Below are 21,239 nucleotides of genomic sequence, written 5' to 3'. Positions count from 1 at the left end.
TGCATAAACTTTATGAGATAGACTCTGTGGCTCTTGTCCTGCAAACACACCTGCATTGAATTTTAAGCACGTGACTAGGGGCTAAAAGTTAAGCATGTACATGAGTATTTGAATGATCGGGGTCTATGTTTGTACAGCACCCACGGAGCCCCAGTCCTGATCAGGGACTCTTCATTTTCTAGCAGTAACATAGGTCAACAGCCAAACCTTAAGCTTTTAAGTTTAAGTTTACTTAAGGTTTAAACTTAATGCTTTTACCAGCTGAAGTCAGGGAAGCAAAGCTTCCACCAGGCGAGCATCCTCGCTGCTTTTCCTCTTCCTGGGGGGCAGCATGCGGCATTTGGCTGGTTCTGTTGGCTAAGCTCTTAGGAGCAGGGACCATCTTCTTGCTCTGTGTTTGCACAGCACCCAGCACAATCAGGTCTTGGTCTGTGACTGGGGCTGCTAGGAGCTACTGCCATACAAATATCAAAGAATAGAGTGACGGGGGAGCATGACCCTGCCTTCTTCGGGATGTCCTGTGCCCTGACGATTCACCTGGAGAACGGCTCCCATTGTGTGGAACAGAAAGCCTACATTCATGTCCCATCACTGCATGGAGTGCAAGAAGCTGGGGGAGCCTCCTTGCATGCCCACCCTGCTGTAAGCATCCCTGGAGCAACATGGCACAATATGTCCTGGGGGTAATTCGGTACAGTTTCTGACAGTTCAATATGGTCATGTTCTAAAAAGAGCTCGGGATGAAGATACCCTTGGCTTCTCATGTGCCTTGGTCGCAGGCACAGGCCCACAGCCTGCCAGCCTGAGTGGACAGTAAATGACTGAAATGGATTCTCCAATTTGGATAAACTGCTGGTTCATTCGCAAAACTCGGCAGCTTCCCAGCACAAAGCTGAGCGAGTGACGGCGCGGACAGCAAGGAGGCTCCTTCAAGATCAAGGGCGACGCTCAGAGGGATGTGCAATCTCTAGAGATGTATGACAGGGCTGGGGCAGAGGTCTGAGAATGGGGCATGTAAAGGAGCAGTTACCCATTTGCAAGCACTAACGCCTGCTTGCCCATGCAAAGGTGGGATTTGTGATGAGCAAACGGGTGCATTAAGCATTTTGTTAATGCTTAATGCTTAAGTAAAACCATTAAAGCTTACCTGGTGGCAGCTTTGCTTCCCTTGACTTCAGCTGGTAAAAGCTGCGATCAAGATTCACAGGATGGGGCTGTTTCTACATGGAGCCCCCCACATTTGTCATGCAATATCAAGTTGCTAAAATCGCACTAAGACAGTTTCCTGGTGGAAAGTGTAAAGGCTTCTGGAGGTTTTCCTCTTGCACATGCATTTTTAACAATATTCCTAGGTGGCTACGTTGCTGCTCTCCCCACGTTGTAGCCGAACCCTTGTTTGCACTATTGTAATCAAGGACTGATGGAAGCATGTTTCCTATGTGGTTCTGGTTTTCTCAACTGGCCTTTTTCCATGCATCAGGTTTGGAAAGGCTCTGTGTTTAACGGGGGTCTTTGCCCAATGGAAGACGTATAGATCTGGGAGTAGAATGGCTCTGCTTGATAGCTCTGCAGGGAAGGTGAAAACAGATGTGTGCTCGGCTTCCATACATCATTGTTTAGAACAGTTCCTTGGGCCAGTGTGCAGCACCATGGTTGGGGCGTGGTGCAGCACGACTGCACATGTTAGCCGAACTAGAGCCGTTTCCTCTGACGCTAAGAATAAAGAACCTGGAAGAATGTGGGATAAAACAGAAGCAGGGCACACCTGTGATTTCTTCTGCTTTTTTATGGCAAGTGGATTATTTATTGCAAAACACAGGTGGCCACTTTGTCCTGTTTATACCACCAGATATTTATCTACATTAAAAGCACTTGAGGTTGCTGAGGGGTTTTTTTGGCAAGGTCTGTTTCCTGACTGGACTAAATCTCCCCAGCCCAGCTTCCAACCAGCTTTCAGCTGGAGTTGACTGCAAACAGTGTCCTGTTTATAAACAGATGTGAAGTATCTTAACTAAAAAGAAAAGGAGTACTTGTGGCACCTTAGAGACTAACCAATTTATTTGAGCATAAGCTTTCGTGAGCTACAGCTCACTTCATCGGATGCATCATGAAGTGAGCTGTAGCTCATGAAAGCTTATGCTCAAATAAATTGGTTAGTCTCTAAGGTGCCACAAGTCCTCCTTTTCTTTTTGCAAATACAGACTAACATGGCTGTTACTCTGAAACCTATCTTAACTACGAGCCTTCAAGTGCAGGTGATATTTAGGGTTGCCAACTTTGTAATGTTTAAAAATGTTTAAAAAAAAAAACCTCCCCTGCCCCACCCCTTCCCCAAGGCCTCACCTCTGCCCCCAAGACCCTGCTCCTGCCCTGCCCCTTCCCCCTGAGGCCCCACCCCCATTTGCTCCCATTTCCCCATCCCTCCATCATTCATGGCTTTTCCCCTCTCCCCCCGTCCCTGCGTGGGTCGGGAGGGACTCTCCTGCAGAACTGGGGCAGGGTGCTGCAGCCACCCAATGCAGGTAGGAGGTGACCTTGACTGAGTAGGGGCCTGACCCAGGTGATGACTTGGCATCTCCCCACCTCCCCGACCCGCAGTAACCAGACTTTGGGTGTCCTGTCAGTAGACCTGACCGGATACCATCAGGTCCCCTTTTCAACAGGACAGCTGGCCACCCTAGTTGTGGGCCCAGATGCCCAGCTGCGGTAAGTGAATGTAGCTCTGTTGATTTCACTAGAGCTATGCTGATTTACACTTGCTGAGGATCTGGTCTTTTTTTCTGCCCAGGACTAAAACTGGTTAGAAATTTGTCAAATGCTTTTTAAGTGTGTCAACTCCAACAAAAATTCCTGTGGACAAAATATTCAGAAATTATTTATTTTTACTCAGTTTCCAACCAAAGAGTCAGTTCCAACTGGGAAAACAAGGTTTTGTTGCAATACTTCAAAAGTTCAAGTCGAACCATTTGTTGAAGCTGACCCTTTCCCACATAAAGCTTTGCTTTTGACCAATCCACGTTTCCTGGCCAAAAACTTTTAGTTGGAAAATTCCCGACTAGCTCTAATGCTAACAACCTTGCTAGGGAGTCACATGAAGGGCTGCCTGGAGACCTTGGAAAGGATGAGGGGAGGCCAAAGGACTATCAGATGATTGTTTTGTCAGGGCTTGCCTGAATCTTACCGTAGCCCTTTGCATGCGCTGAGTGTGACGCTGGATTGTTCCATGCCTCGCACAACACCATGATAGAAGCAATGGTCCTGGAAAGGAGAAAGGAGATTGTCTAAGGAAGGAAGAGTTTTGTGAGTTCTTTTATTGCAGGAGGGTGGAATTAACACCTAGGCAGAAAGAACCAGTATAGGACCTGGGTGCGTAATGACAGAGCCTTTAATTCTCTCTAGTACTGTCCCTCCTGCCACCAGGTGAGACTTTAATGCAACAACAACAACAAAAAACAGCAGTCCCCTGATTCAAACCTAGCATCTTGGCTGTCATAACATGGCCTTGTGGATATGCATGAACATGCTCTTCATTGCTAATAAAATCTAAGGTGCTGCAATGTCCCGAGGAAGCTTCACAGACAAGCAGACCAGGCTGCAGCACTAAGGGCTTGATCCAAAACTTGTTGAAGTCAGTCAACGGGAATCTATCTATCTATTGACTTCAGCTGGCTTTGGATCAGGCCCTGAAGAATGTGCTGACCTCATACTTTAGTTCTATAAAGGGTTATATGTTATAGACCGGAAAGTCCATTTAGATGGGCTCATCTCAAGACAAAAGGCAGACTATGGTAGGAACAAGGAAGCCACTAGGGTCAACATGCTGACAGCATTCCATCACAGCCCAAATGCCTCACCCAGCTGTGCGCCTCTGGGAGGAGAGAGGGGAGCAAACAGAAGCAGGGAAAATTCTCTCATCATCTTTATCTTTTTGTTTAAAATTCTAACTAATGTATATCTTTGTGCAATTGCAGCTGAGGGTCCTTGTCTGAGATCGGCAATTCATGATGGTTTTTCTGACCAGGAGCCAGCTGGCATGGGCTAGTTTCGCAAAGGGCTGGGAACACAGCAAGCGTGGAGCTTGCACTTTGCAAAGGGCAGTGTCAAAAGCAAAGGGATGAACAGCAGCATTGGAAGGCAATGGGGCTGAGTCTCCTAAGTCATTTCAGTGCTTTGGAAAATTCTCTCTCTGCTCTGGTTTGTATTCGTTGGGGTGAGCCCAGATTGGGTATTTGGGATCTGGGGAAGACCTTGGCTTACAGAAGTGGAAAAAGCAACATTTTCCCCAGGTCTTCACTTTCAAGAGCTCCAAAATTCTGCAGAGACTAGAAAGAAACAGCGAGAGGCAGGCAAAGGGAGAGGTTTCCCTGCAGATCTCTGCCACGGCTCCGCAGACCTAATATGCAGCATCCGTCAGACTGTGCCTACCAAAGAACTCATCTGAGATGGGACCATTGACTGGCCAAAGGTTTGGGGGTGCAAACAGTTGCCCACTAGAGATATCTACAGGCTGAGAATTCCAAACTCAAGTCACATTCCACCCAGTCCAATTGGAAACTCAAGTCTCCAGAGGATGAAGCCCCGTCCCCTCTGTGTACCGTCTCCTAGGATTCGCCTGCACCGGCATAGAATCATAGACTATCAGGGTTGGAAGGGACCTCAGGAGGTCATCTAGTCCAACCCCCTTGCTCAAAGCAGGACCAATCCCCAATTTTTGCCCCAGATCCCTAAATGGCCCCCTCAAGGATTGAACTCACAACCCTGGGTTTAGCAGGCTAATGCTCAAACCACTGAGCTATCCCTCCCCCGATACTTACTGTGTGGTTGAAAGTAATGGTGTGGGGCATTCCAGTCTGGGTATAGTGGGTTTCAGTGTAGCCTGGTGCAAAGAGGTGCCTACCAATAGCAAAGCAAAGACAAAAAAGGACATTTCTTTAGACTTGGCACATTATTATTGAATCATCTCTGCTGGGATATCTGACAATCACAGTGCAAGAAGGGCCTGATCCAGCTCCCGTTTAAATCAATGGAAACACTCTCATTAACGTCAGTGGGTGCTGGACTGGGTCGCAAGGCAGTTAGTGTGGGTGTTCTTTGTTATGAGTCTCATGACTTAAAGGCCAGAAGGGACCATCATGATCATCTGGTCCGACCTCCTGCATGTTGCAGGCCACAGAACATAGATTCATAGATATTTAGGTCAGAAGGGACCATTACGATCATCTAGTCTGACCTCCTGCACAACGCAGGCCACAGAATTTCACCCACCACTCCTGCAAAAAACCTCTCACCTATGTCCGAGCTATTGAAGTCCTCAAATCATGGTTTAAAGACTTCAAGGAGCAGAGAATCCTCCAACAAGTGACCCGTGCCCCATGCTACAGAGGAAGGCGAAAAACCTGCCCTTCAATCTGCCCTGGAGGAAAATTCCTTCCCGACCCCAAATATGGCGATCAGCTAAACCCTGAGCATATGGGCAAGATTCACTAGCCAGATACTACAGAAAATTCTTTCCTGGGTAACTCAGATCCCACCCCATCTAATATCCCATCACAGGCCATTGGGCCTATTTACCATGAATATTTAATTACCAAAACCACATTATCCCATCATACCATCTCCTCCATAAATTTATCGAGTTTAATCTTAAAGCCAGATAGATCTTTTGCCCCCACTGCTTCCCTTGGAAGGCTATTCCAAAACGTCACTCCTCTGATGGTTAGAAACCTTCGTCTAATTTTAAGTCTAAACTTCCTGGTGGCCAGTTTATATCCATTTGTTCTTGTGTCCACATTGGTACTGAGCTTAAATAATTCCTCTCCCTCTCTGGTGTTTATCCCTCTGATATATTTATAGAGAGCAATCATATCTCCCCTCAACCTTCTTTTGGTTAGGCTAAACAAGCCAAGCTCCTTGAGTCTCCTTTCATAAGACAAGTTTTCCATTCCTCGGATCATCCTAGCCCTTCTCTGTACCTGTTCCATTCCTCGGATCATCCTAGCCCTTCTCTGTACCTGTTCCAGTTTGAATTCATCTTTCTTAAACATGGGAGACCAGAACTGCACATAGTATTCCAGGTGAGGTCTCACCAGTGCCTTGATAACGGTACTAAAACCTCCTTATCCCTACTGGAAATACCTCTCCTGATGCATCCCAAGACCGCATTAGCTTTTTTCACAGCCATATCACATTGGCGGCTCATAGTCATCCTATGACCAATATTCCAAGGACCTTCTCCTCCTCCGTTACTTCTAATTGATGCGTCCCCAGCTTATAACTAAAATTCTTCTTATTAATCCCTAAATGCATGACCTCACACTTCTCACTATTAAATTTCATCCTCTTACTATTACTCCAATTTACAAGGTCATCCAGATCCTCCTGTAGGATATCCCTGTCCTTCTCTAAATTGGCAATACCTCCCAGCTTTGTATCATCCGCAGACCTTATTAGCAGACTCCCACTTTTTGTGCCGAGGTCAGTAATAAAAAGATTAAATAAGATTGGTCCCAAAACCGATCCTTGAGGAACTCCACTGGTAACCTCCCTCCAGCCTGACAGTTCACCTTTCAGTAGGACCCATTGTAGTCTCCCCTTTAACCAATTCCTTATCCACCTTTCAGTTTTCCTATTGATCCCCATCTTTTCCAAATTTAACTAATAAATCCCCATGTGGCACGGTATCAAACACCTTACCGAAATCTAGGTAAATTAGATCCACTGCGTTTCCTTTGTCTAAAAAATCTGTTACTTTCTCAAAGAGGGAGATCAGGTTGGTTCGGCACGATCTACCTTTTGTAAAACCATCTTGTATTTTGTCCCATTTACCATTGACTTCAATGTCCTTAACTACCTTCTCCTTCAAATTTTTTTCCAAGACCTTGCATACTACAGATGTCAAACTAACTCCCACTGCTGTAATAGACCCCTAATTTCTGGCTGAGTTACTGAAGTCCTCAATTCATGATTTAAAGACTTCAAGTTGCAGAGAATCCGCCATTTACACAAAACCATGCCCCATGCTGCAGAGGAAGGCAAAAAAAAAAACAAAAAACCACACAACAACAAACCCCCCCAACTCCCAGGGTTTCTGCCAATCTGACTTGGGGAAAAATTCCTTCCCAGCCCCCAATATAGCGATCAGTTAGACACTGAGCATTTGGGCTAGGCCCACCAGCCAGACCCCTGGGAAAGAATACTTTATTGTAACTCAAATCCCTCCCTATCTAGTGTCCCATCACTGGCTGTTGGAGATATTTGCTGCTAGCAGTCACAGATGGGCTACATGCCATTGTAGGCAGTCCCAGCATACCACCCCCTCCATAAACTTATCAAGCTCAGTCTTGAAGCCAATTAGATTTTTTGCCCCCCACTGCTCCCCTTAGGAGGCTATTCCAAAACTTCACTCCTCTGGTGGTTAGAAACCTTTGTTGAATTTCAAGTCTAAACTTGCTGATGGCTAGTTTATCTCCATTTGTTTTTGTGCCCACATTGGCAATTAACTTAAATAACTCCTCTCCGTCCCTAGTGTTTATCCCTCTGAGGTATTTATAGAGCACAATCATATCTCCCCTCTGCCTTCGTTTGGTTAGGCTGAACAAGCTATAACAAACACAGTATAAAATTGAACGAAGTGAAAAAAAAAACAACACATGGCCAATGGAAGATGAGCCTTTTGGGGGCAGTCACTAGGGAGCTTTTCTCTGGTACATATTCCACCCTCTGCCCTGCAACATTTACCTCTAATGCAGCACTTTCCATCTGCCAACCCCTCCACTAACACACTTTCAGAAACAAGAGAGGGGCTAATGGCTTGCACAAAACATCAATGCAATCAGAGCATCTGCGAGACCAATATTATATGTCTCCTCTCCCTGCCCAGAGGGAACTTGAATGGGGAGAGGCTCAGAAGTTCAAAGGTTAATGGCCATTGGCACACAAACACTGCATTCAGATAATTTTGTCTCATGAAATACACTCATACCTGTAAGTGCTCAGCTAGTCATCTTCCTAAGTGCTCCTTCAAAACATTTATTAAATGAATCAGGACAAAGGAAAGCATGCCTGTGAATCCCAAACTCGGCCACTGAATGATGCCCCGCTCTGTAGCACTGTGCCCACACGGCCAGGCCCCTCACTGCCACCACTGTATTTTGGTTCATTCATAAATCCTGCCCCTGGTTTCAACAAACTCAAATAGTAACATTTTTTAAAAATGAAATAAATAAATAAGACTGCAAAGAGTAAAAAAAGCTGATGTACCAGCCAGGTTCCCATGGGACACAGAACTGCACTAAATAATAATTTTCTGTAGAAAGATGATTTTCAGAGACTTGGGGATGCAATATGAAGAAAACCACAAGATTTCACTTGAGATTTTTAGACTGCAAACTCTACAGGACAGGGACTGCACGTTCTTATGTGTTTGAGCAATGCCCAGACCAATGGGTTCACTCCTCCTCTGGTACTGTTGGCACATAGATTCAAAGATTTTAAGCCCAGAAGGGAATGTTTGATCATCTAATCTTACCTGGCCATAGAATTTAAGAATAGGAATGGAAGGGACCTCCTGGTTTGAGTCCAGTCACAGGCTCCTCCATTAGTGCAAGTAATTTCATCCAGTTACTCCTGTACTGAACCGAATAACTTGTGTTTGGCTAAAGAATCTCTCCAGAAATTCATCCAGTCTTCAGCTGAAGACGCCAAGAGATGGAAAACCAACCATCATCATCTCAAATGAGAATGGGGTTCGTGCCCCTTGTGTTTTGACATTAGGCCATAAAAGTTGTGATCCAAATTCATCATGGTTGAAGCCTGGGAGTATTCAGATTCAGAGTTTTGGTTCAGTCCAACATGCATTTTGGGGGAGGGGGATCAGCTATGAAGTCTGGCTCCAGCTTGAGCTACAAATTTCCCCCAGGGCTCTGGGCTGTCCATGGCTGTGTGCTGTTATAAACCCATCTCTGTTCCTGTTACAATGTAATGGCCCGAGAATGGGTTCAGATGGTGCCATTTTACAGCTTGCAAACCCTTCTTGGCATAGGAACAAGGCAAAGTTTGACACCCTATTCAGGATCTGACCCCGTCTGGCTGGCTCCTTTTTGCCTTTTATACAGGCAAAATCCCCCCTGAGTTTTACAAGGAGCCTGGGATCATGGGAAAGGCAAAGCAAGCTGGACTGCTCTCAGCACTTCACGAGTAAGCATTTGGATTGGGTACCAGGGGCAATGCTGCTGTACTGCCGTCTCCTCCTCCTCTTTCACCCAGGTGGCCGAGTTTGCAAAATTAGGAAATGAGGCTGGCTCGTGAATGGCAAACCGGAGAAAGTCACAACCTGTCTCCATCTCAGCAGCAGCAAAACAAGGCAAACCCCGGCGAAAACCAGCCACCCCATCTCTAAAAGCCTGTAAAACGGCCTTGTAAAGTGACCGATCACAGATATGTACAAAGCACCCCATGCTTTACTGTCGACTGTCTAGGCATCACACTTGGCATCACGCGAGGATGCCATAGTTGGGGACTGTGATAGTCAGCCTCTGTTCCAGCTCCTATTCAGCTGCGCCTCAGTGGGAATTGTTACATTCCAGGCAGCGGATTTCTTAAAGTGCAAGGGCAAAGTGGGGTGGGCAGAATGTGCTTGTGCCCTCTTTATGCTTTATAAAAAAGGCCTGATGCGTTGTGGGTTCCGCCCTCCTCCAACTAACAAAATTTAAATGGTTGTTTCTTTAAATGGCTTGTTTTTTGACAGGTCTTGCCACTCCTGGAAGACTCTACAGTTAGAGAATTAGCAAGTTTAGGACATCAGAGATACCAAGAAAGTGAAACCTGACTGACTGAATAAAAATCCCTTCCCCTTTCAGAGTGTTTGAAACTCTTTCCTTTGCCCTATATTTAACTCAAACCCTTGTGAGAAAAGCTCGGGCTGGCTTTGTTAAGGATTCAGCCCGAAGCCCCTTCAGTTAAGGGATGGAAAGACCCAATCCACCTCTCCGAGTCATCCAAAAAGTGCTCCAGCAAAACCAGGAAAGACCAGAATTCCCAATATTCCTAAGGGGAAAAAACAAGCAATATATAAATAAACAAACTCCAAAAACTTTTCTAGGGGGAGAATAAACCCTGTCAAGTCATCTTTACAAATCACAAAGAAGGAACCCCCCCACCACTATTTTTTTATTCCCCCTTTGCAGGTCACCTCTAGGCAATGTGACCGCTCTCTCCCCAGCAGGCAGCGTTCAGAGACTTCCGTGTAGGTTGCATTTCCCTGAGCTAAATGTAAACAGCACCCTCAAAAATGACTTGCAAGTGTCTCATCTCCTGAGATGCCCCTTTCGCCCTCACCAGGCGACAATGGAAGATGTTCTTTCATGCCACAGACAAGACTGCCGCTTGCCTCCATGCAGATAATCATTCTCTTCACCTCAGGGAGAAGCAGAAGTCATGTTTGGCAGCGTTCCGTTTGAGCCCAATTGATGTCTGGAATACGACTGCTTTTGTCTCTGCTTTCAAACTTCATTGTAGCCCAGCAAAGCTCATGTCGCTTCTTTCTGATGTGCTAATGCTCCTCACTGGGTACCTCATTATTGGCCCGGCCTTGAATAGTGCTGGTATCAGCTATTGCATATCTGTAAACAGCAGATAATCACAGAAACACCATGCTACAGAAAAACATCTCCCTATAATCTTCTCCCTGACTATCCTAGTTTGCTCAGCTGAAACGAATGCTTCATCACCAAATTGCATTAACTTCCAGGAAATTGCTTTGAGCAATGTGTTTATGAGAGGCTCTGGATTGTGTGAAAGTCTCTGCTTAGAACCTATGAGGCAGATCCTCAACCGATGCAAATTGACATTGCTCCGCTGAAGTCAGGAGGCAGGATCAGGCTCCTAGCCAGCGGCTCTGACATCAGTGAGGCTCTGGCCTTCATTGCCCGCTTTTCAAACATGCTTTCTCTGGCACTATGCGGTCGCTTTGTGCCAAACTGCTAGCCCTAAAGCTGGCATCACTGGCCCAGAGGCAATCACCCAACTGCAAGGTGGTACAGGGCCAGCCAGCACAGGTGCTGTCAAGCTCTTTTCCCTCACTCTGCTGATGGTGTGTCAGGAAAAACAGGGCATGGGCGGAGGAAAGGGTCCTTGGGGCTGGGAATAACTCTGTCCCATGCTGATTCCTGGCCATGGTTTCAGGTGCTGGGGCGATCTGAGGCCTGCCTAAGTTAGAGTAGTCCTCAGGCTGCTCTAACCAGCAGAGGGGCTGGCTCTCAGCACCCATACTCACTCCTCCCTGACTTGCACACATCAGCTCCACTCCAGAGCAGCCGACTCCCCCATGCTGGAGCTCGGATGCTGGCTGGAAATAGGCCACTGCCAGTTTTCATTGAACAGACATCCTGCGGAGCCAGGTCAGCTCTGAGCAAAGCAGCCAAATGAGCGAAGGCCTGGCCCACTGCCACAATGTACAGATGTCTTAAAGACTCTGTTCTGCTGAAGACCGGCTTGGAGTGATCTTGGCCCAGGGCAGCTCTGTCAGTGATGTCATTGTTTTAAACAAAGGGTCCATCTTAATGCCACTGAGCTGCTGCATGAACGGGCCTGCAGGGAAGGCCTGGTGTCCTCATTCAGGGGTGTCTCTGGTTTGCTGTCTCAGACACAGCGACAGGGCAGGTCAAGTATTCAGTGAATGAGGCTGACGGCATTTTGCAGGAGAAGGCAGCATTATGTAACGGAGACGGGGCATGGGATGCAGGGAGCCACCTGCTGGGAGGCTGGTTCCTGGGGTTCCCTAAAGAGCTCTGCCTGCAGCCCGGTCAGCTAAACAGAACAGGGAGAGAATCAGAGGAAAGACTGGGAATGAAAGACTCCCTTCCCTCTTCCTTTTCTTGTCAGATCTCCAGAGAGCAGCGGAAAGCAAGATAAACGAATTGCAAATAGATGACAGGGAAGGAGGCCCTGGGAAGCCCCTAACTTCCATTGGAGTCAACACTTGGCAGTACTGGGGCTGAGATAAGACGTGGGCTAGATAGGGGCTAAATAAAACATATGGTGGGAGATTTTCCAAGTCGCCTAGGAAGTTTAGAGGCATAGTCACATTAATTTAAATGGGAATTGGGGTCCAATCCCTAAGTGGCTTTGGAAAAATCTCTGCCAGGGTTTCCACAATAAATTGGTTTTCCGGTGTCTTAGAGCCAGTAAAATATTTACAACAGGCATAATTGACTAGCACAGTCCTGTACCGTGCTGGGAACCTTCACTAACCAATGATCTCAATGGGAGGTGCTCAGAAATGATATACTCAGAGGTCTTCAACTAAGTTTGGCTGGGCTCCAGTGGATGTCCATGGTTGTCCTTTGAGATGGGTGGGTTCTTCTAATGAACTCAGTGGAGCTAACAACTCAGTTGGGGATCGTGATACAATGCCGTCAGTCTGCATGGGTAGGTGCCATTTTTAAAATAAATACAAATATCTTGGATGCATGAACACAATTTTTCAAAAACCAAAAGCCAACAGACAGGCCACAAATCTCTTGTGGGAAATGTCAGCTGTTTTCATTTTGGTCTAGCGAACGACCGAAGACAGTCTATAACCAGATTGAGAGCTCTAAATTTTTTCCATCCCTCTCTCTTCTCAAATAATAATAAATCTGCCCAAACTGATTGCCAAGAACATTTTGGGGTGGGAGGGATTCGTTTCCCTGTCAGGCTTTCTACACCAGATTTGTCTGCATTTGGGGGCTATTCCTCCTTTCACAGAGTGGAGCCACTCCATCGACTGCAGCAGAATCACACTATTGTACCAAAGGAGACTTTGATCCCTCTTCGCTGGAAACTTTGCTTAAAATCCTCCCAACAGAACTTATTGTGAGAAAGTCAGACGGCCCTTCCCTCTAACATCCAGTCTGGTAGTAATAATTGTCAAGGCTGCTTTTTAACATCCAGCTGCAACTGGAGAGGGAAACAAGCCAGCCCCTCCGGAGCCCTCTGGGTAAAACTGGACACTTATTCAAATAGCTGAAATCCACCAAGGCTCTTTGCTGGTGCTGGTGACTCAGATGCTCATGAAGTCTGAAGCCAGCACATCTCACTTTCTCAAAGCCCTTTCCTGGGGTAATGAGAACACGTTTATTGCTCTGGCAAAATAGGCTTGAAAGGGGAGGCGACTCTTCAGCACTGAAGGTAAAACTCAGCTGCCTGTTTCAGGGTATTGAAAAGACTCCTCTCAGCCAGGTCAGTGACATTTGGGGTGTCAGTGATATTTGGGGTGGAAGAGCCATGCAATGAAGTCACGCCTGCAAAGTCAGCAACACGTCCCGCTGCACTTCGCAATGGATAAGGCCAGCATACAAAGAGGAAGAGGACAGGAAATGGATTTCCTGGCTGGGAAGTCGTGTAATCACGGCAGCCAGGGAACAGATAATTTAGAGGGGTACGTTTCCTTCTCTCCTCCCCCGCATTACAAAGAAATCACTAACCAGTCCAAATGAAAGAGGAGGAGGAAGAGCAGCTGCATGTCTCCAGGTGCCAACTCCATTTTCCTAATGGTAAAAAAGCTCTTCATGAGCAGGTCAAATGCTTCTTGCCCCTTGCCTCCATCACACCATCCCTCATCTCTCCCCCCAGTGCAGGAAGCCATTAGGTATGGATAGTGTGTGGACACAGTGTGGAAGATCTGGAATATCCATCCTGCTGGGAGGTGGACAAACCCCTCTTGGTCAGCAGTCACTGAAACAAGTATTGTAGAGGCAGGAAATGACAATCAACCAGTGACCCCCAACTTCTTTATCTGACAGCTCAGAGCATCAGATACAGGCCTCCCTTGTTATTTCAGACTCGGAAACGGTACTGTTTAGAGGTGGCATGTTTTTGCTTCCGAGGTAAAGGAGTCTAAAATTAGATCTCTCTGTTGGTCTGGGAGCCTGTGAATTCTGTCTGTGCTAGGAGGTTAACTGCTCTCAGCCAGCCACAGTACATTTGAGGCCTGGTGCCGTTCCCTTCATTCAAACAAGATGCCTCCTGAGGTCAGCAGGAGCTTTGTCTGCATTAGGAATATGTGATCCAACCCGCTGTTCCCAGCATGATGCAGGGGGCAGGACAGGGGCAGAAAAGCTATGAGGATAAAGCTACCACGGGTCTGAAAGGCACTTCAGAGCTGCCATATGCTATTGTGACTCCCTCCATGGCTCAGCGGGACTAAAGCATCCCTGGCTGGCCACTCTCCTGGCAGCTTCTCCCCAGCAGCTGGAGGCTGATGTGTGGTGAGGAAGGGCAGGACCCACCACTGATGGTCCTCAGCTTGGGTGGATATCTAGGGCACCAATCAACCCCCTGCTGTGTCTGGCAGCCCCTTCTCCTCCCTGTCCTTTCTGCACCACCTCCTCAGAGAGGTTCCCTAGAAACTGGGAGCCTACAGTTGCAGTTTTCAGGTAACTATGACTGTCCCGGACCCTCTCCCTTCCCTGGGAGACTGTCATAGGATGGCCTCTGGGTGCGGCCCCACCAGTCATCCCTTCCTAGTGGGAGAGGGTTTTGAATCCCACTGTTCATATCCCATTACCCCATCACAGCTGCCCTCTTGTAGCCAGCCTCGACAGCACAAGTACAACCCACCTCAGCTTTCCCTTCAAAGGAATATCGTCTCTCCCTCAGGGAGGAATTCAACCCCTTTGACTCACAGGTCCCTCGGGGTAAACACAGATCCTCCCACAACCTCAAAGCCAAGACCAGATGACAATGCAGAAGCTCTTCAATCCCATTCAAGGGTCATGTTTCTCAGTTTGCCCACCCAAGAGTCGTTAACCAGTCCCAGGGCCCCACTCTGCAGGCTTTTCCCGTGAGAGTTCCAAGACCCACTTCTCTCCCTTGTGTCTTCTCCTGGAGCTCCCAGTCAGGTCCCCAGGGAGAGGGCTCCCCACAGTGTGTCACTCCCCCAGGCCTCCTTGCCCATCAGTCCTATCCCTGATCAGGGGAATCTTGCTCCAAGACAAACCCTTTGTTCCTGGGCTCCTCCCATTGCCTCCATTCAGGTTTTCTGCCAGAGGGCTTTCTCCAGCCCTCCCAGCCCGTATATCCCACCCCTGCTCATCAAGAGCTCAGAGCCAACACCTTGCTTCTGGGTCCAGCTTGCATTGACCAAGCTCGTTCCTCCCTTCATCCCTAGGGGCCTCTGCTCAAGCCTTCCTGCAACTGGGCAGGGGTCCCCAGCTCTAGCCAGTCCCGTCCACCAACAGCTTCCATCAGAACTCGTCAATCGCAGCTCATGGCTACTGCTCTCCAGCAGGTCTCCTGCAGCGCTGTCCCGCAGGCAATTCTCGGCTGCTCCTTCTGTCTCTCCTCTGTTCTCAGGCAGCTCTCACCTGCCCCTTCCTGCCCTTTCCGCTCAGGGGCCTCCTCTGAAACCCAACTGGGAGGCAGGTGAATTCTTAAAAGGGGCCAGTCACCCTGTGACAGAGACTCTCTGGAAACAGGACAGGGAGGAGTGTTTTTCTCCCCTACAGCTTTTCCTGTTGCCAGGTGGGAAAACAAATTAGTCTCCGATTTGTACAACAGAAGTATCAGCTGTTCTCCCTGATAGAGAGGAGCCTCCTACCATGCAGACCTGCTACATGACATAGTCATAGGCTCCAAGGTGAGAAGGGACCATTGTGATCAACATTCGTAGCTTTTCCACTGCACCTCCCGTACACCCCTCTCTTCAGCTCAAAGCTGGTTCTTATTAAACACAAGTGCCTTTAAAAAAAAACAACAACTCTGTTTTCATCCAAGGTTTAGAATGCAAATTCTTCCGTTCCTAAGCCACAGCCAAATGTATGATTGTTCTTATAGGCATCTCTCCATATATTTCTCTCTCCATGCAGTCTTGGACCTTCCAATCCTGCAGCTGCAGGATTTGAGTGTTTCAATGACTTATTGAAGCAAAAAGAAAAAGAAGAATTAAATGGCACTAGGGGATATTCTCTTGCTATTGCTCAGATTTTATATGCGATGGCCTAGCTTCCTCTGGAACTAAATCATGGTTCTGCCTTTTTCATACTAGCAGGAATAACAAAATGGGGCTGTTCGGTTTTAACACATGAAGCCTATACTCAGGTGTATGGAATCCACAGTCAGATAGGTGCCGAGTTCCTTACGAAGTAAATAATAGTGTGGCATGTTAATGGGAACAGATGCAATATCCCCTGGTTTACATCTCCGGGGGAGGAGCACAATGTGCTCTTCATAAATGTGACATCGGGGACGTGGCAAACACATTTCTGCCATGCAATACAACTGTTGCATTCAAAACCAACAGCTCTGTCACAGGCACGCACCAGGGAGAAGAGGAGGCTTCATTCCTTAATGCTTGCAAAGGGCTGGAGTGTCTCAGATGGAAGGTGTCTTAGAGCATCCACAACATTCCTGAGGACCCCACTTCTTCTGTCTGCTTCATCATTCCTTCTTCGCTGCTGTTGAATTCCCCTATAATTCATTGAAATGACTTTGAAAGTGACATCCAAATAACAGCTCTATTCTCAAACACGTCCCAGCTGCTCATTGAGCCAGTATCCTGACAGCTATCCCTTAAATGTATGTCTTGTTGCCTGTTCTCCTGTGGGTCTCGGCTTCTGTCTCTGACTATAGGCCTGAGCCTTCACTCCATGCCCAGGAAAAGCTCCTCTGAAGTCAGTATTAAAGATGATTTTGTATCCTCAATATTTTCTATGTGCTGTGTTTTTATAAGATCTGTTCAAATAGTAGGACTTCATAATGCCTTGTGTGTTTATTGATCCTGCTAAGCCAGCATGCTCCCTGATGGAAGTGTGTGTATGTGTATCTTGCTGAATGAAAGCCTTACCTCAGGAAGTAAACACAATAGCAAATGGTGTGTGAGCCTCATTCTGTTTACTAACACATGCCGAGAGCCAGACCTCTGATGGAAATAGCACAGCACAGTTCCCAGGAGGCAATGTCATCATACGCTGAATTAATCTGTTACTTGGATTTCTGTCAGGATTCTTTGCTTTTGCCGACTTCTCCTGGACTGTGAATAAATTCACCTCTGCAATGCTACAACGCACAAATGCAGCAATAGGTTTAAGACCTGACAGTCAAAGGAAATAGACCTCACTGGCTTTGTCCTACCTACAGGAGCAGTACATAATGTACAGCATTGCTTCAGAGATCTCTACTGATCACAATTACTCCACCGTTCATTTTGCTTGTGTAGTCAGGTCTTAGCTAGGAATAGCAGTACAGTTTGTTCCCCTCTCTATGCTTTGGTACTTTCAAAGCCCAAAGATGTTGATAGATGAAATATTTATAACATTTTCTGTTAACACAAGTGCAGAATTGGCCCTGCAGTGTCTTCAGTGCTGAAAGTCCCAGCAGCTTATCCTTAGGGTATAGCCTTTCACAGAAAACCCTTCCCAGAATCTACTTTCATTTGATCACTCATCTCATTTCAGGTACTGCCTTACACCATGTAAAGAGAAGCTGGGCTCCCCTTCAAACTATCCTGCATATCAGTTATGTTTGTATGTCACCATAAACACTAATTACAGTTGTATGGTTTCAGAGTAACAGCCGTGTTAGTCTGTATCCGCACAAAGAAAAAGGAGGACTTGTGGCACCTTAGAGACTAACCAATTTATTTGAGCATAAGCATAAGCATGTAGTGGAAAATACATGCATCCGATGAAGTGAGCTGTAGCTCACGAAAGCTTATGCTCAAATAAATTGGTTAGTCTCTAAGGTGCCACAAGTCCTCCTTTTCTAATCACAGTTGTATATCCATATTGTGGCATTTCCTTGCACTCTTAGGGAAGGAGAAGAGTGATCCTAGGTTTGACTGGTCAGGGATGTCTGCACTATATACTTAAATATGGTAAGTAGTATTATTCCAGGGTATAAATACATTAGTGGGTACTAGGAGAAAAAACACTTAACTGGAACTCAATATATAAATCTGACACAGAAAGAAATCCAGCATCAAAGGATTAAAATTGGCAAGGGTCAGTTATATAAGAAAAGTCTTAGCTGCTCTTCCACCATTAGAATCTAATCCACTTGCCTGGCAAAGGATCTGGTATAAAAAGTAGCAAAGAATCTACATCCAAACTCCAGCAGCAAAACCATCCTGCCCACCTATATCCACTGGTAGCTTCATTTGGATACAGTATTCTTCTTCTTTGCTTCCTATCCCAAACGACTATATACTGTTGCTGTGTGCTGTTAACCAGCTGCTGTGTTCTACCACAGAGGTGGCTGAACCTCTGTAGTCAGTGCAAGTGAAAACATTTCTTTAGGCCACTTTAGGATAAGTGGCATTAGAGAAATATAAGTTTCACTGTCATTCCTCCTAAGAGACCTGGAGTGGAATCCCTTATGAGTAACATAACATACAAAATCCACATGAGAGCTTTTTACTGATAAAAAAAACATTGAGTCATTTGGTGAACAATCCAGCTCACTAACATCAGGTAAAGAGTAACAGGAAATCATTGTCTAGTTAACGCAGGTACTAACTGTTACATGGCATGGGTTTATATACAGTGGGACAGATCGCCAGCTGGCATACATTGACAGAGCTCCACAGAAGTCACTCTACCAGCTGAAGGACAGACCCAGAGTACTCTTATCATGTATAAGAGTGGCATGCATTTCCCCCACTTAGAGTATGTCTAAACCACAGCCGCACACTACGGCACAGCAGCTGCAACATAGACGTTTCCTACATTGACAAAAGGGGATGGTCAATTGATACTGTTAATCCATAGCTAGGTTGAAGGAAGAATTTTTCCATCCATCTAGCTGTGTCTACAGTGGGGGCTTAGGTCAACCTAACTATGTCGCACAGGGCAAGACATTTGTCCACAGCCCTGAGCAATGTCGCTAGGTCAATCTAAGCTTTAGGTTTAGACGAGCCCTTAGGGTGTGATCCAAAGTTCAGTGAAGCCAACAGAAAGAGCTCCACGGGGCTCTGGATCAGCTCCTTATTCATCATCTTTGGGAGCAGACTGCACAGGGCATACAATGGACAAGCACACTTACTCATTCTTCTCAACATCCAGGATGAGCTCTTTCCCCTCGACTGTCATCTTGACTTCTGCTTTGAATGGGTGCTACATGCAACAGAGAAACTGCCCATTACACATACAGCATGATCATTGTGAATACCTAAGTGTTCATCAACTTGGCAATTACTTTGTTTGCAAGTGCAAACCTCCCCTTATTCCACCCTGCAGCGTTGAGCACGTCTCCCGCCCCTGCTGTGCCCAGTAGGCAGAGACGGATGGAGGTGGAATGCTCAGAAAGAAGAATGATGTGTTGTTACTCCTTTGGAAATATGGACAGGACCCATGCCTCAGAGCCCAAGGAATGCTTGGTCACTGGAAAAACATCCTAGCACGATTTGCCTGATACAGAGCTGTGCTTACACTATTTCTTAGCAGATGGCAGCGGTAATGGTCCAGGAAAGAAGCTTTCTTCTACAAAGTGAAGTGGTGGAGAACCACTGGTCTATAGCATGCACAATTTGTATAAAAAGTCTCCTGTCCAGAAAAACTACTCAACATATATTGAAACTGCAGCCATGTTGGTCTACAACATATGGTAGGCACTCTACATCTACCTTGCTAGGATGTACTCAGAGACCTGGTTTTCTATGAAGGCCCTAATATCATTTCAAATGTCAATATAGACAGGTCCAAAGATCTGGTGTACTTATATTTACAGTATACAGATATATAGCTGTATACAGGTATAGCAAGTTATGTGTATCCCTAGTGTTAAATAAATGGTAGGGCTGGAAGAAGACAAACTGGAGGTGTGCATTGTACACAGGTGAGGTGTATACACCTGCTAGACAGGATGCATTACCTGAAAGGTGTTCCCAGTAACCACTGCATTATACTTATTTTCATTATTAGGCAGATACAATTAAAACACAAGGAGGGAGGGGGAGAGAGATCAAGGATATAAACTACAGCCAAACACCTCATTACTCGATGTGTCTGCTACTACTGGATTTGTTTTTTTAGTACAGTCTTTTGTTTTTATACTAATTCATACAAAGGAACATGGGGCCGTTCAGCACAGAAACAAGTTTTAAATGACCACAGAGCTGATAAAAATTAGCTGCTTACTAGCAGTGATCTAAAACGTAAAAAGTAAATTGACTCAGTACAACTGAGGATATTACAAGACTTTCTCAGTACAACTGAGGATATTACAAGACTTTCTCTTAAAGGAAGTTGCCTCCTAAAGAGGCACGAAAGGCTGCTTTTACTGTATTAGAATTTTAAGATAAAGAAGTACTTAGAAATAAGAGCGTCAGGTTATTTCCTCATCATTTACTCAACATACAAGGGGATTTCACACCACAGAAACCACGTGAAACCATAAGAGTATTTTAAAGAATTGCTTGGCTGAAACAGTCTGTCAGTCAACATGCGTGTTCAGATCCCTTTGCGTTAATCCCAACTCTAGTGTCAATTATGAAAGTTGCCTTTCGTATCCATGTGGCAGGTCTCCATTCTGATATTCTGCTAATCCTGTGCCTATTGAAGTCAATGGGAGTCTTTCCTTGGCTTCCATGAATCAGGCCCATAGAGATTATATCCAGCAGACGGCAGGGGTTACTGGGAGGCCAAACTCATCCTGAAAACCATCACTCATGTGAGCAGCCTTTATTCCTGAGAGGACTCCCCGTGATATCCCAGGACACTCACTTAGGGGTGCAGCATTCAGGCTCTGACTAGGAATGGATCATTCCCCCTAGATCTGAACATGGGAGGACCATCCTTGTGGAGATGCAGAGGAAGCAGATGAACCTCCATCCATTACCCCCCTCTGCCTTGTACCTTTGGAGACCTGTCTGAGGCTCCAGGAGAGGGCTGGGGCTGTTTCTCCTCCTCCCTGGCACCCAAGAGCGACTCCACTGAGGAGGCGACACAGTCCCAAGCTGCATTACCCTTTCATTGCCCTCACTCTTTGCAACAGAGTCCTCTTCGTGGAACATCCTGAGATTTGCTGCTGGCAGGATAACCCAGTTCATGTGATTCCAATGGAGCTGCCTTGCCAGACACTGTGGGAGCCTGTAGAGAGCAGGTGCGGAGGCACAGGGCCTTTACGGATCCATTGGACTACATCCATGGTGATCCAACGGATCACAGGGTGTTGGAGTTGGGTGCAGCTTCCTCCATGAGGGAAAACCTGCCTTCCCACACCTGACTAAGATTTGGAGCAAACTCCCAAGGAGACCAGCACTGAGT

The 21,239-nt window shown here is 46.5% G+C and overlaps 1 protein-coding gene across 1 annotated transcript in view; it reads right to left on the bottom strand.

Moving 5' to 3' along the window:
• Nucleotides 1-21,239, bottom strand: part of ADAM19 (ADAM metallopeptidase domain 19) — a 51,596-nt gene that overhangs the window by 26,850 nt on the left and 3,507 nt on the right. Inside the window, exons 3-5 of the mRNA XM_084635871.1 lie at nucleotides 19,018-19,088; nucleotides 4,815-4,893; nucleotides 3,182-3,258 (exon numbers count right to left, since the gene is read on the bottom strand). Of these exons, the coding sequence (XP_084491997.1) occupies nucleotides 3,182-3,258; nucleotides 4,815-4,893; nucleotides 19,018-19,088 (227 nt within the window). The remainder of the gene's footprint in view (nucleotides 1-3,181; nucleotides 3,259-4,814; nucleotides 4,894-19,017; nucleotides 19,089-21,239) is intronic.

This window comes from Lepidochelys olivacea, assembly GCF_965140295.1.
Source record: "Lepidochelys olivacea isolate rLepOli2 genome assembly, chromosome: 8".
In the NCBI taxonomy this organism is placed as follows: domain Eukaryota; kingdom Metazoa; phylum Chordata; order Testudines; family Cheloniidae; genus Lepidochelys; species Lepidochelys olivacea.
Note: the sequence above shows the minus strand (reverse complement) of the source record. Positions and strands in the feature narration are given on the sequence as shown.